Genomic DNA, 15,133 nt, shown 5'->3' with positions numbered 1-15,133 from the left:
CGTTCTCTGAATAAAGCCCCACAGTTACTATGAGGCAGGAATCAGATGAGGAAACTCAGTGTCTGTTTGCCAGGTTGGAGGAAATGGGAAGGCCACACAGCTCCCTGTCGAGATTGAGCAGGCACAGCCAAGTACAAAAGAAGTACAAAAGAAGAAATTCTTATAAGTGGAGGCAGAGAGGACTTCCTGTGCTTGGCAGATGGGCCACAAACAAGGAAGTGTATTTGAGTTTCATACTGCTACTCTGCTACTCTTTTTCCATTTCAAACTTCAAGTGCCAGTAATTCTTTAGCCCATTATCAACGACTGTGCCTTTTCACCAGCATTATATCCACTCTCCACAAGGTCGATGTCATTGTTTGCTTCTTAATTCCTTAGGTCATCTGCTGGAAAGCTCACGGTAGGAGTAGGTCCTGAACCCAGGGCCTCCAACTCAAATTTCAAGCTCTTCTCACCAGCTTCCTTACCAAGTTGCTTTTATTGTAACAAACTCCCAATGCTTTCAGAAGGCACTAGCTCCTGGACCACCCCATCTTCCCCAGCATTAGAGATCACCAACCTGGAGGCTGGGGCGTCTCCCGTATCTTGGGCCTCAAGACAGCGATCTGTAGAGGCAGAGCAGAACACATTTAGACCCCAACCCCAGCTCCTTTCCCAGAGAGAAACCAGATGATTCTCTGGGTTGGGACTAAGGGCAATGAATAGAGGAGGCATTACTGTCCCTTGGATTTTTCCCTTCAGCGATATGGAAAGCGAGGAAGAGAAAGCTAGAAATCGCTGAACTTACCGACTTTTGTCAGGTCAAGTATGTTTTCCTTAACAATTCCATTCTCTTGGCAAAGTTTCTCAAACCTTTTCTTGATTTTTCAGTTAATGTTTTTCTTTCGGGCTGTAGGAAAAGTGACTGTAACTACTGGGACTCTTGTCACTGAGGCAAGTGAGAGGGGTGGGGCTAGAGATGGATCAGGGAATGGATGGTACTTTCTGGGGGCTCAGGTGGCAGAGTTGTGGGGGATATGAGCTGTCCTGCAATTTGACATCAGTAGACTCTCCCTTCTGGCATGATGAAAGATTTCATCATCTTCCCATCACTGAGACTGAGGAATCCCCAAAGTGAACATCTGTCTTCAGAGAGGGAGGATCTCCTAGGCTAAGCCTGGGAAGGCCATTTTGTCTCCAGGGTTCCTTTCTTCCCACCCCAAGATGAGTGCCAGCAGGAAAATACTCTACCATAGAGCTCCATCACTTTGAATTGTGTTCCCTCGTAGTAATTTGTGAGTGTATAAAAAATATATTTCTCATAATCAGTTTCAATTATGTGAAATTTATTAATTCCACGATCTGTGGAGGAAACAGAACACAGTTCAGAACTTCATTGGTCCATGGGAAGGAAGCAAGCGAAACTCTTCACCTGTTCTCTCTCACAAAATAAATTCAAGTACATGTCCTGTAAGAGGTAGAGACAGAGGATGGCTAATGCCTTCCATTTGCATCAACCTGTGCTGTATGAGGTGAATTCTAAGAAAAGGGATACCGGTAAACTGACCACTAGTGGCAGAAGGATTCAGCCCTAGCAGCCATTCACCCTCTTTACCTCCCTGAGACCACCCACCTCCCTCAGCATCGCTGCCGTGACGTGTCTCCATCTTCTTGTTTAAACCCCACTGGCCTATGTACCCCGTGCTACATCCTCAGCAATGTGCTGTTCAGTGGCCACCAGGCATCATCAGAAAGAGAGAGACTGTCCTGCCAATTTACTTTTTTTGCAGGAGGGACATATGACCAAATCACTTCTCTTCATCTAGTGGCATTAAGAGCCAGGCATCGGTATTTTACAACAAAGTTTTCCCAAACTCAGGATGTTGACTATTAGGTGGTCCCCATTATATTACTTAAGAAAAAAAAACAATAACATTGATCAGCAATTGATCATGGTACCAAAGATATTGGGGTTCAGTAAATTCCTAGCAGTCTGAAGTAGAATTAAGAAAGAGTTTTCTGTTTACTTACTCTCAACACTGTATTCATCCTGCACTTCCGTTTTGTCACAAGTAAAATTTAATAAAATACATTCTCCATTTATTCTGTAAAACAGAATGGATTGATGTCCAAGAGATGTCACTAGGGGCAGGCTCCCTCCCCCCCCCACCTCCAATCTACCTATAACTTGAGTTTATCATTCCATTTACCTTTTGAACATTTTAATACCATTTCCAAAGAACTTTAATTTACATTATTTCACTTGATTTGATACTATAAAAATAACTCAACTCTTCCTGTTATTGTTACTCCTACCACTATTTTCACTATTACTCTTTCTGAAACTACTTGTTTAGACAGTTAGCTGAGTCCTCATCACGTGCCAGCCTCTCAGATGAGTGCTTTACAACATTACCTCACAAAAAAAGCCAGGAGGGACAGTTATTATCACCCACTTTTACCAAAGGGAAAATGCAAGTGGAAAGAAAGGAATTTTCTTGGTCAAACAACTAGTAAGAATAGAGATAGATTAGAATTCAGGCTGTTAATCCAAATTCTTTGCTCTTTACCTAAGCTATACTGCCACACTTCCTGTGACTCTGATGTGTCTCTGTCCTCTACTTCCCTCACTCCCATTTCCTTCTGTTACCAACTCTTGTCTCTGAATCTGGAAAAGCCTTAGGTCCTTCAAGTCCTCGATCAGTGCCAGATGAGAAACTCTGATTTTGGGCACAGGCCCAGCATGCATGCACAACATGCATATGTGTGCATGTGTATGTGGGGGTGTGTGGGTGTAGAGGTCCAAGACAAAACCAAGGCTTCTACTTTCCTCTCCCAGATAATAAAGGCCACACTTACTTCATATGAAATTGAAAGAACAGAGATGAGTCGGGCAAGACATGGATGCTTTTCACAAAAACCCTCATGAAACCATTCTCTTCTATAGATTCTCTCCTGTCTGAGGCCAAGAGAACAGAATACCATTCACCTTCAACCTGCAAAAAAATCAGTAAAATGATGAGGTAAGAAGAGAAGAGAGAAGACACATATGAACATGATGCTCACCTTGAACGCTGGCCCATGGGATAAGATATGAAGATGGAATTAGGACTCAGGTCAACTGGCAAAACACCCAGGACTCTTTCCATTGTCCCTCCAGTGAGAATGGAGGTCCCCAAGTGTTATCGTCTTTTTTTTTTTAAGATTTTCTTTCTTTCTTTATTTCTCTCCCCTTTCCCCCTGCCCCAGTTGTCTGCTCTCTGTGTCTATTTCCTGTGTGTTCTTTTTTGTCCGCTTCTGTTGTTGTCACCAGCACAGTTATCTGTGTTTCTTTTTGTTGCATGATCTTGTTGCGTCAGCTCTCCATGTGTGCAGTGCCATTCTTGGGCAGGCTGCACTTTCTTTCGCACTGGGCAGCTCTCCCTACAGGGCACGCTCCTTGCGCCTGGGGCTCCCACACGCGGGGACACCCCTGCATGGCACGACACTCCTTTTTGGGGACACCCCTGCGTGGCACAGTACTCCTTGCGCACATCAGCACTGCACATGGGCCAGCTCCACACGAGTCAAGGAGGCCCAGGGTTTGAACCACGGACCTCCCATGTGGTAGACGGACACCCTAACCACTGGGCCAAGTCTGCTTCCTGTTGACGTCTTTTGACATGGTATAATCACTTTTAGTCCAAGGTCTGAAACCATCCCTTTTATCTAATAAGCCAAGTAACCCCTACCCTCCAGTAGGACTCAACTAGTTTCAAAATCCCCCAATCCACCCTCAGAAGTTCACAGACTCTACCTTTGACATATCAAAGTTGCTCGTCATAACATCATGGCTTTCTTCCTGGTGGGCATAGACCAGAGACAGCCCCAGACACAGCAAAAGCAGCTTCATCTTGACAGGGGACAGCACGTCTCCTCTACAGGCACCTGGGGTGACTTGTTGCCTAAAGTGACTCCATGCCCCAGCTCCTCTGTCTTTATATCCATTCAGAGCCCAGTTTTCTGTCCATGGGTCACCACCTTTCCTCCTCCCACTCCATGAAATGGTCTGGCATTCACTGGTGTGGGTCCAGGGATTATCCTTGCCCTTTTTGAAAATTGGCAATCCCATCTCTTTTAGATCTACCTGGTGACCTTGAATTTCTCAAAACACGTTCTCAAGAAAAATAGTGGATGTTATAAAGAGCTGTCTTTTAGAACCAGTTTTAACCGCAGATCTGGCTTGGAATAAAAAAGTCAAAGATAATGAGAGGAATTAAGTTTTCATGAACCTCAAAACAGAAAATTGTCTCTATTAAAGATTATAGTAGGAAGCGATGTGGCTCAACTGATAGAGCATCCATCTACCATATGGAGGGTACCGGGTTCGATCCCCAGGGTTTCCTGATCGGTTGGTAAGCTGGCTCACATGCAGCACTGCAGCGTGCAAGAAGTGCCGTGCCACGCAGGGGTGTCCCAGCATGGGGGTACCCCACATGCAAGGAGTATACCCTGCAAGGAGAGCCCACCACGCAAAAAAAGCACAGCCTGCCCAGGAGTGGTGCCACACACATGGAGAGCTGATACAGCAAGATGATGCAACAAAAAAGAGATGCAGTTTCCCAGTGCCGCTGGATAATGCAAGCGGATACAGAAGAACACACAGAGAAGGGACACAGAGAGCAGACAATGCGGGTGGGGGGAAGGCAAGAGAAATAAATAAAAATAAATCTTAAAAAAAAAGATGATAGTACCTGTCATAAAGCATAAAAATTGGACTGAATAAAATAGTCTTTAAAATACGGTGTCTGGTACTCAGTACTCTTTAGTTACTTTTCCTTCTTCTCTGCATCCAACCTTTGCAGCCTTTCCTGTCCCCACAATTAATGACGAACTCTTTAACTATGATGCCTATATCCCTACCCAATGGGCCCCATGGGAGAAATGGATAGCTTCCCTTCTTTCAAGTGAAGTTGGGGTAATGCTTCATATACTCACTAAAAAATCTAATGAAAAAGCATAATGAAATAAGCCATTATGTAGGAAGTGCTTAAGAGCATGGACTTCGGGTCATGCAGAGCTGGGCTTCGCTCCCATTTCTGCCATTAGGAAACCATATGGACAGGTCAGTTAACCTCTCCGGACTGAAGCATCCTCTTTTGGGGATAATTTACCTAACAGATGGCTGTAGGGACTCAATATGTGTAGAATCCGCAGCATAATGTCTGGACGGTTAGGTCAGAAAATGCTCCCTGGAGAAGGTGGGGCTTGGGGTAAGCCTTGAAAAGTAGGGAAGGTATGGAAATGTGTAGTGCAGATGAGAAGAGTATTTTCTCTAGGTGGAAGGAATACTGAGGCAGAATCCTGTGTACTCCCAAAACAGAAAACAGCTCATGGGAGGAGCTGGGCACAAGAGAGTGGGTAGAGGACCTAAGAATCATGGCTTTCTATCTGTGGCCTGCTTACAAAAGAAAGTCACCCCAGCCCCTTAGTGATCATTCCTTGTTCATGTTCAACCAATATCCAATCTCTGGTATCTTGAAGCTTATGTCACTTCACCCATCATGGACTGGTAGTGGGTTTTGCTGACCTGAGCTTGCATCTGGTGGAAAAGGCTGACTGCCTTATTCCCTCTATTTGCTTCTCTCCAAGAATAAGATGGCAGCCCATGAGCAGCCAGTTTGCACAATGAACTCTTCCTGGGCTATGAGGCTGACATGAGCGTCAGCAGCCGCTGCTGCACACACCATCCCTATCCCATCCCGCAGCTTTCCTAACTCTGGACTCTTATACCGTAGTGCAATACTGTCACATTCTGGTATTTTTTTTTTTTTCCATACAAGGAATAATTTCCCTGAAGGAGGAGATATCTACCTTGGTCAACTTTGTACCTCTCGTAGCACCTGCTACATAGCACCACCTTTGGAATGCTTTGTATGCGAAATCCTATCTTTAAAAGCACTAGGAATTCTTGTTATTAAAGTGAATCTTCTTGGAAATCCTTTTGTAAATAACAATTGCTTTTGGGCATTCACCTCCTAATTTATATTATTGTATCAATGGAGTGGAGGGAGAGCTTTAAACTAAAATCTATGAGCAAAAGTTTATGTTTTGGAAAATCTTATGTACTAAGACATTAGGGTTGACTATTCCCCATTCTGGCTATTTGCTTCCATTTCAAATCTGCCACGTTTTGGCGAATAGCTTGGGCATTGCCAGGAAAGCCTAGAAGCACTGAAATGGCAAGGACAAGGCTGCAAAAATACCCAATAGATGCAATGCAATCCATCTAGAGACTTGGTGGAAGAAAATCCAGACAAAACCAAAGATGAACTAATTAAATGAGTCAAGAGGGATACTTTGCTTTGAAAAAGAGTTCCCTTAAATAATACACTTGCGCTGCATTTAAATATTTGTGCTAAGAGCTGTGGACCTATGATCTGAAAACACTCTCACAGGTTGTCGGTGATCAATAAATATCACAGTTGAATGAAAGAATAACTTTTGTATTGCGGAGCATTGAATGAGGCAGAGAGATAAGGAAGGATGACCAGAAAGAAAAAAAAAAAGAGGAAGTGGAAACGGAAAAGTAAGTACTCATGTTATAGAATTTCTCAGATGGTAATGTAAACACATGGGACAAAGAGTTAATTTACAAAGGGTCACTTACCCACCCATCTATAGGAAATGCATCTACTGTATAATGCAAGATACCTGATTCAGCATTTGATTGCAGAGGAATTTTGTCTGTGGTGTAGCAAGTTGCTTTAGAAGATGATGTTTCTAAAAGATTTCGAAAAATGATGATTTAACTTAGTTCATTTATCATGATCAAATGCTTACTATGTGCTGGGCATACACCTGGCATTTGGAAGGCTAAAGAGATAGACAAGGTCGGGGCTGGGCCCTGAAGAAACTCCTGGCCAGTATGAGGATGATTTAAAAACAATTTGATTATAAGGTCGAAAGTAAACAATTTCATATAGGAAAATAGAAGAACCAATAGTAATGAAGAAGAATAAGAAGAGAAAAAAAGGGAAACGTGATCAGGTCCAGTTAAAGACTGCACTCCCAATTCCAGGTATGGAGCCAGAATGGTTGTTTCTTCCTCCAGGTAAATGGGGCTTTACCCAAGGAGCACAAATTCACAAGAAGTAAAGACGGAAAACAAGCACTCTTCAGTGACATCCTGTCCTCTCCTGATCCAGCAGGGAAGGAAAAGGAGGGTCTCTGAGGAGTAAAGGGTTTCTGTTTCTCCCACTCCCGACAAGGTTCTGTGCTTTCTGTTAGGGAGAAAGGGGTGAGAACTGAGTTGTTCTGCCAGCCTACAGGTCCAGGGGCACTGACTCCTGCCTTTCTGCCGAGGGAGGAAGAGCAATTCTGATGAGTGGGTCTCAGCAGAACAGCAGCAGATGGGACAAGTGACCCTCTGGTCTACTGCTGCCCTGAAGAGCTGGCCTTTGGGCCTTGTCTTTAATGGGACCACTGAATATGGTCCTGACTCTTGTCAAGAATGGCCAGCCATTCCAGGGTTGAGCTGCCCAGTCACCTGCCCCCCAATCGATCAATCTTTTAAGAGCAGAGTGTTTATCTAGTTATATCTCCACATTTCAAGCATAGCACTCATATAGATTGCAAACTGCTACATTAGAGCCATATTGCATCAGCTAGTTTAATATGTAAGGCCCTTGGATTTCAATACAACAATTGTGGCAAAAGCCTGGTAACCAAAGAAAGAACATCTTGTCACAAAGTCATATTTGCTCAGGGCGCTCCAAGCAGGGATTATGCCAAGGTCCATTTACCAAGACAAATAGTTACAATGGAAGTATGTTTTGTAGCAGTCCAAATCTCCCTTGTCCTGGGGCCAGATATATTAAAATAATATTTCAATGTCTGAAATACGGTAAGCCCTCAGTCAGCATTAAATGATCACTTTACGCACATTATTTTATCAAATCTTCATAAGCTCTGCATGGGAGCTGCCATTTTATCTTATTTTACAGAATCGTGTGCACTAATGCTCAGAGAGGTTAAGTAACCTTACCAAAATCATGCAAGTATCTATGGGAGAACCCATATTTGAATCTGAGATTGTCTGAGGCCTGAGCCCTCACTCTTATTGGCTCCACTACATGAATTGGGGCCTGCTGTTTCTGACATGAAAAACAGATGACAGGAATAGTAATGCTGTCAGCCCTCAAAGGAGTCTGCCTGGTAGTTGCTACTGAAGAAGCTGCATGCAGATTTCTTAAAGATGTGGTGCTTGGCATGTGGCTGCAAGAGTCTGAGCAATAAAGGGCGATCAACAATCATTGGATGGATGAATGGATGGATGGATGATTTAGGGGTATTTCTCCTCTGATGAGGAATTATAGGAGTTGCTTTCATACCAAAAAATACCTGGTCATAACCACATTAAGACTCTTGCACCAATACCAAATATAGGGCATTTTATAAGAGGCCCAAGAAAAGGATGACAGTCTTCCAGGTTGTTGAGAAGCAAGTGGCCCAAGTCATGACTATGACTTTGGGTGGGCAAGGGGTTTATGGAATTCATGTGTGAACAGATAACAGTCCATCTATAACCGGGTAACTTGAATGAAATGAACTGGCTGGCTGGAAAAGTACTCATGACCTTGTCCTCAGTTACACTCTCAATCAGTTGGACAAATTCCTCATTGAGAAAGCCAGTGGCAACATTTAAGCCATGTTACACTATACCAAGGCATATTCTGTGCCAAGAAGAATAGCAAGAAACACAAGCTTATTTGATCCACGTGCCAGAGTGGAAATATTTGTTGGTCCCTAGCAGTCAGGTCAATATACATGCTGCTAATGTTGGCTCAAATCCAATTTTAAATTCTCCATTCCCTTCACCATTGGAAAATTGTTTGGCACTACCAACATCCCATCTGTGTTAGCTGGGTTCTCCAAAAAGCAGATGCTGAAGCAGACTTGAGAATGATTAATGTTTATTAGGGAGCAATATTTGTGAATGGGAAAGGGAGGAAGCAGTATTGGACAAGGGGAGCTATCAGACCATCATGCAGATCAGATAAAGTTTCTGTTCCCAATGGGGGGCTCCAGAGGTTATCAGAGGAGTCCTACATCAAGCAGAAATGGATAAGCCCTTGTATCACACGCTTGCTCGGTCATTGGCTGGAGCCATCCTAGACTGGTACCTGGACTCAAGGGTCCAGGCGAATCTGAATGAGTCACCAGTTGGAGGCTGTCAGTCAACCATACCCCTCACAACTGGGCAGTATAGTGAGTCCTTTCTTGAAGGCAGAATTGGAGTGACACATCTCTGTCTGGGACTCCATTCCAGTACCCAGAAACATGGAGAGTCTTCTCATAAGAGGTCCAGAGATCTCTTCTCACATGGGATAAGGATAAGGGTGAAAGCAGAACCACTTTCCCTCTGTTTTAGTTTAAAATTCCCACCACAATACCAGGGTGCCCTGTGGGTCAGAAAACCAAGGACCTCAGGGATTGTTGCCTCCAGATTCACTCATTAAAATTCAGCAATATAATCCATGCTGTGTAGCAATGCTCTAAAATTTACTCATCAAATGCAATGACTGTCCCACACTAATGAAAGAAGTTGTCGTTGTGGGAGGAGTAGGGGGATGTGGGAGTGGGGTATATGGGAACCGTTTATATTTTTTTATTGTAACATTTTGTTTGATTTCAGTATCTTATAAAAAAAGAAAATACAAGTTTTTTTTTTTTTAATTCAGCAAGTACTTACTTATGCATGTCCCTGGTAACCCAGATTGCCCTCTGGGCCTCTCTCAACAGCACATAATTTGGGACTGACTCATTCCAATGATGACACCACCAGCCTTGGAGTGGGAAGAGAAAGTTTGGGCAATGGAAGGAATAATTATAAGTCTTGAGTCATGGAGAAAGGATTAAGGAGGTCCCCAAATTAAAGATCATCCATGTTACAGTTTTATCATAGGCAGAACCATTTAAAAAAATTAGAAAATTCCCCTTCATACGATCAAAGTGAGAACTGATGCAATTATTTATGTAAAGAGCTTGGCACAGGGTCAGGTCAATGAATGGAACCTAATCATAGTCTTCCATTTTGATGAACTTACTCATTCAACAAACAGCCTCTCCAGGTCCACTATGTCCAGGAACAAAGAATATATTGTTGAATAAATTAGCTCCAAATTCTGCCCTCATTGAATAGTAGTTTTCGTCTGTTTGGTTTGTTTTTTTTTCCTTCTCCTCCTCCACCCCATCCCCACCCCCACCCTGTTGTTTTTGCTGTCTGTGTCCATTCGCTGTGTGATCTTCTCTTCTATTTCTCTTCTTGTCTTCTCATCTTTCTCCTCTAGGATTCACTGGGATTTGATCCTGGGAACCTCTGATGTGGAGAGCTGTTCCCTGTCAATTGCACCACCTCAGGTCCTGGTCTCTGTTGCGCTTCACCTTGACTCTCCCCTTCACCTCTTTTGTTGCATCATCATCTTGTTGCGTGACTCACTTGCGCAGGCACTGGCTCACTGTGCAGGCACTCAGCTCACCGCGCAGGCATTGGCTCACCATGTGGGGACTCACATGGGCACTGCCTTGCCACATGGGCACTGGCTCAGCATGCGGGCACTAGGCTCACCGCATGGGCACCTGGGTCACCATGGGGTACTCGGTTTGCCATGTGGGCACGCTTTCTCTTCTTCTTTTTTACCAGGAGGCCCCAGGGATTGAACCTAGGTCCTCCCATATGGTAGGTGGAGGCCTTTTCACTTGAGTCACATCCGCTTCCTTGTTTGTTTAAGACGTACCAGGGATTTGAACCCAGGACCTTGAACAGGGGAAGCAGGCACTCAACCACTGAGCTACAGCCACTCCCCTATAGTAGTCTTTTTTTTTCTTTTTTTCTTTTTGTCTTTTTTAAGATTACATTAAAAAAATATGAGGTCCCCCTATACTCCCACCCACTCCCCCCCCCATAGCATCATTCTCCTCCATCATCATGAGACATTCATTGCACTTGGTGAACACATCTCTGAGCATCGTTGCACCTCATGGTCAATGGCCCACACCATAGCCCACACTCTCCCACGTTCCATCCAGTGGGCCATGGGAGGACATACAATGTCCTGTAATTGTCCCTGCAACACTATCCAGGACAACTCCAATCCCGAAAACGCCTCCATATCTCATCTCTTCCTCCCATTCCCCACACCCAACAGCTACCATGGCCACTTACAGTAGTCTTTAAACAAAAATCTTCACAATCACATCTCATGAGGTCAAGAACTTGATCCAAGGAGAAAGACTAAACCAGGCACCCTTCTTCTAATCATAGCTTCTACCAAAAAGCTTAATTTCCTTCTTTCTTTGCTTGTGTTGCAATCTTCCCCTGGAGAGCCCTCCTTTATTGCTACCTATTCAAATATTATCCCTCCTCCAAAGCCCTGTCTTTGACCCTCCCGGCTCTCAGCCTTCTCATTTGTTCTATACAGCAGTTGGAGTTTTACTCTCACACTGCAGCAGCCAAGTGATATTGGCTTATGGTAGTACAAAATATAATCCATCCTCCAAAAAATATAATCTCCAAGGAACTAAAAACCTAATTCTCGTACTATATAGTGAACATGTGTCAATGGTTTCATTAATTCATTACTGAGGAAACAAGAAGAAGGGCAGCTGGTTCAAAAGAGGATGTGAGAAACAAACAAACAAAAAATCTGGAATAAAACTGCTAAGTTAGATACAAGGAGTGAGTGTTTTACAAGGCAATAAATCTACAACCTTATAGTAATCTTCTCTATTGGACAGAATCGTTTACATATCTATCCTCCTTGGGAAAAAAAAATCATTTATACTTTCTTGGTTTTCTGTTAGTTGATCTCGAACTTTAGAGTCTGGGCTCTAAACAATCGTAAATAGTAAGTTAAATAGTTATATTTACTAGAGAGCCAGATGACACTTAGCAAGGCTTTTTAGACAGTGCTCCAGCATAACTTTTAAAGGATACATGATCATCCTTTTTACCTTATTTCCAAATTTTGGAAAATATTTTAACACTAATTTCTAAGCTTGCACATACACTGGAAAGGTAATAAGTGAATGGATAACTGACTTTGGAGTCAGAAGAACCTGGGATCATATTCTTACTCCACAATTAACTTCTCTGGGTCTTTGTTTCCTCAGAGTTGTGGCAAATCTTACATGGACAGGTTTCGAAGGTGCTAGAATGCAAAGGATGCTCAATAAATCTTAGCTCCTTCACTCTTTCTGTCCTCTTTGGAAAACTGGTCATTTCTGGTACTTCTGTGGCTTGCCCAAGCTCTAGTAAAGTGCCTGAGCTCTCTATAGTAGGTTTTCAGCAAACCTTCTCTGATTGTTTGATATATGGCTTGTCTGTGACCTAGGCAAGTTCCTTCAATCTGGCCCTCAATTCACCCATCAATGACAGTGAGAAGCGTCAGTGGTTCTTTACCTCTGGCAGCACGAGTCCTGGGGGAAGGAGGGGTTTGGGACTCTGGGAGGAATAGGGGTATTTCTGGTCTTCATGGTCACTAAGAAACACTACTGACATCTGGTGCCCAGAAGCCGGGGATGATGGACGCTCTGCAGTGCTGAGGCCAACCCCCTACAAGGAGGAGCTGTTTCAGCCAGCACAGCAGTAATGCCCCACTGAGAAACACCGGCTCTTCCCCATAGGTCTTTGCATCGCCCCTTCTGACAATAAACTCATGCTTCCGCACTGTTCTCTTCAAAGGATGGGAGATAAACAGTTGCATTCCAAAGACCTGTTTTGCCTAACAGTTTCCAAACATTTGAGCAATTCAGCACATTATTCCATGCCTTAAATGAAGCTTCATGTTGTTGATGACTCATCTGAAGAAAGGCTATTGCATTTTGTTGCCTACAGCCACAAAGATCTGACGTATTTTATGGATAAAAAGAATGTTGCAAGCATCCAAATTAGGAACCAATTAGTTTTTGCCGAGTGCCCAGGTCCGTGCAAAGAACAGCAGTGGAGGTGAAGACAGGTCCCTGACAACCAGCAGGGAACAGACAAGCACCCTATTGCCGAGGGCACCAACCCACGGCATCCCAGCTTCCCAGGAGAAAGCTTGAGGCCACTTAGCTCCGTTCCATGTGCACCCCTTCCAAAGAGCCTACCTTCTCTTCATTCTTTTGTTCATGGCCTTGTACCACATAATTGTCTATCTCCCTCCACTGGACACTGAGCCCTGGAGGGAAAACAACCGGGTTGTATTCTTCTCTGATTCCAAACATACTGAATGGCTGAGCTTAGCCCACAGCAGGCACCAAATTTATACTTTCAATCCAAACCTAGTTTCCTCATTGGCTACCCTTTTGTCTGACCTCCTGAAAAGAAGTAAGTGCTATAAGCCAAAGAACCAAATAAATTTCCTTCTAGAAATGTTAAATCCTGATAAGATTCATGTTTCCACAGAGATTCTTTCATTAAAAACCAGCAAAGCAGAACTAGGAGGTATCCACAAGGTGGCAGGAAAAGAGAGATTTTCTTTCCCTGCAGAGGACCCAATGAGGAAATGCCTAGCACCACTCACTTATAAAGTTGCATGTTGTGATACGTTGATAAGAATCATGACAGTGGGCTGAACAGTGGAAATCTGCTAATTAATTGTCACCTGTCTGTAAGGAAATATTGTTGCATTTTTTTCAACTACAATTAGTTTAAGCAATTCAAATTTGGGTAGGTGATTTGGGGAATCACTTTCCCTAGCTTAATCAGAGTCTATAGCAAATATGCTAGACCATATTTAGGGGAGACTGGAAGGGAACAGAGCCTGGGGAGTAGGTGAGTGTGGTCAGGCAGGCTATTGGAGAGGAACCTCGACAATTCTGGGGGAAAAGTTCTTTGAATGCTTACTCCTGAGGACACTTGGCATTTCCCTAGTTGTGATCCCTCCTTTCACACAGCCACTTGGGGAATCTGATTGTTAATTAGGCATACGCCATGCCTGGCCCTCATTCAGGGATAGTATTTTGGCAGCAATAACCAAGAAGGGTCAAGACTCTTGCCCAATGTAGGGAAAATGGCCATTAAATGAACAAGCACGCAGATGAAAATAAAACTGGAAATTGCCATGACTGCTATGAAATACTACACATGGGTGCTGTCATCCATTCATTCAAAATATATTTAGCAAGCATCTCTGTGCAAGGGCTACTGCTTAGAGAAAATAAGGAAGGCAGATGGGATCCTTCCCTTTGTGGAGTATAGAGGCTGGGAAAGGTTGAAAAATCATTCTTCTAAAGTTATTTACATCCGAATCCCTGGAACATGTGAATGTTATCCTATATGGTCAAAAAGGATCTTGGCAGACGACTGCTGAGGATCTTGATTTTTTCTTTTGGAAAATCAGTCTTCCTATGATGCGTCCACTGAAACTTTTTCATTAAAAAAACTAGCAAAGAGGAGCGGATGAAGCGCAAGTGATTGAGAGCTTGCTTCCCACATACAAGGTCCCCGGGTTCAATCCTCAGTATCTCAAAAATAAAATAAGATAAAACAATAAAATAAAACACATAAAATACTTTTTAAAAAAACTTGCAAAGCAGTAATAAGATACAGCCACAAGGTGGCAGAATAGGAAAGATTTTATTTTCCTACAGGCGCCCTATGAGGAAATGAAAGTTTAGTTTTACTGGCTTAGAAAGTTGTTGCTGTGATATTGCATGTTGTGAGATGAAAAAATTTGCATAAGAGGGAAGCAATGGAAGATTTTACACACAGAGAGGGGAGAAAATGCTGTGAAGATGGGACAGAGAAAGAACTGAAAATGCTGGCTGTGGAACGATAGGGCCATAAGCCAAGCATGTCAGCAGGGGCCAGAAGCTAGAAGAGGATAGGAACACATTCTCCTCTAGAGCATCTCCCAGCTGGGACCTTGATTTTGGCTCAGTGATCCTGATTTTGGACTTCTGGACTTTCCAGATCTGTAAGACAATAAATGTGATTGTTTCAAACCAAGATTGTGGTAAGTTGTTACAACAGCCACAGTAAACTGATACAGCGTCCAGCAGGGGAGCTTATTTTACTGCAAAAAAATACATTACCGAAATAAGTGTCATAGAAATACAGTAACAAAAGGGTTTAGAATGGAGGATTCCAATATAGTTGGGGGAAACTTGCAAGCCTACTGGGGGCAAG

General features: G+C 43.4%; 1 protein-coding gene across 8 annotated transcripts in view; it reads right to left on the bottom strand.

Moving 5' to 3' along the window:
* Positions 1–15,133, bottom strand: part of LOC101422941 (lipocalin Can f 6.0101) — a 57,686-nt gene that overhangs the window by 18,956 nt on the left and 23,597 nt on the right. For 4 of the 8 annotated variants that reach the window (XR_011649491.1, XR_011649492.1, XR_011649490.1 and 1 more), the window contains 5 exons: positions 2,839–2,975; positions 2,011–2,084; positions 1,231–1,341; positions 788–889; positions 560–605 (listed from right to left, as the gene is read on the bottom strand). Coding sequence is in view for 3 of the 8 variants with exons in the window: in XM_071217050.1 (XP_071073151.1) it covers positions 560–605; positions 1,231–1,341; positions 2,011–2,084; positions 2,839–2,906 (299 nt within the window). In the remaining 5 variants the exon portion in view is untranslated. The remainder of the gene's footprint in view (positions 1–559; positions 606–787; positions 890–1,230; positions 1,342–2,010; positions 2,085–2,838; positions 2,976–15,133) is intronic. The other 4 variants (XR_011649489.1, XM_071217050.1, XM_071217049.1 and 1 more) reach the window with 1 other exon arrangement.

Source organism: Dasypus novemcinctus, chromosome 8 (genome assembly GCF_030445035.2).
Source record: "Dasypus novemcinctus isolate mDasNov1 chromosome 8, mDasNov1.1.hap2, whole genome shotgun sequence".
Taxonomy (NCBI): domain Eukaryota; kingdom Metazoa; phylum Chordata; class Mammalia; order Cingulata; family Dasypodidae; genus Dasypus; species Dasypus novemcinctus.
Note: the sequence above shows the minus strand (reverse complement) of the source record. Positions and strands in the feature narration are given on the sequence as shown.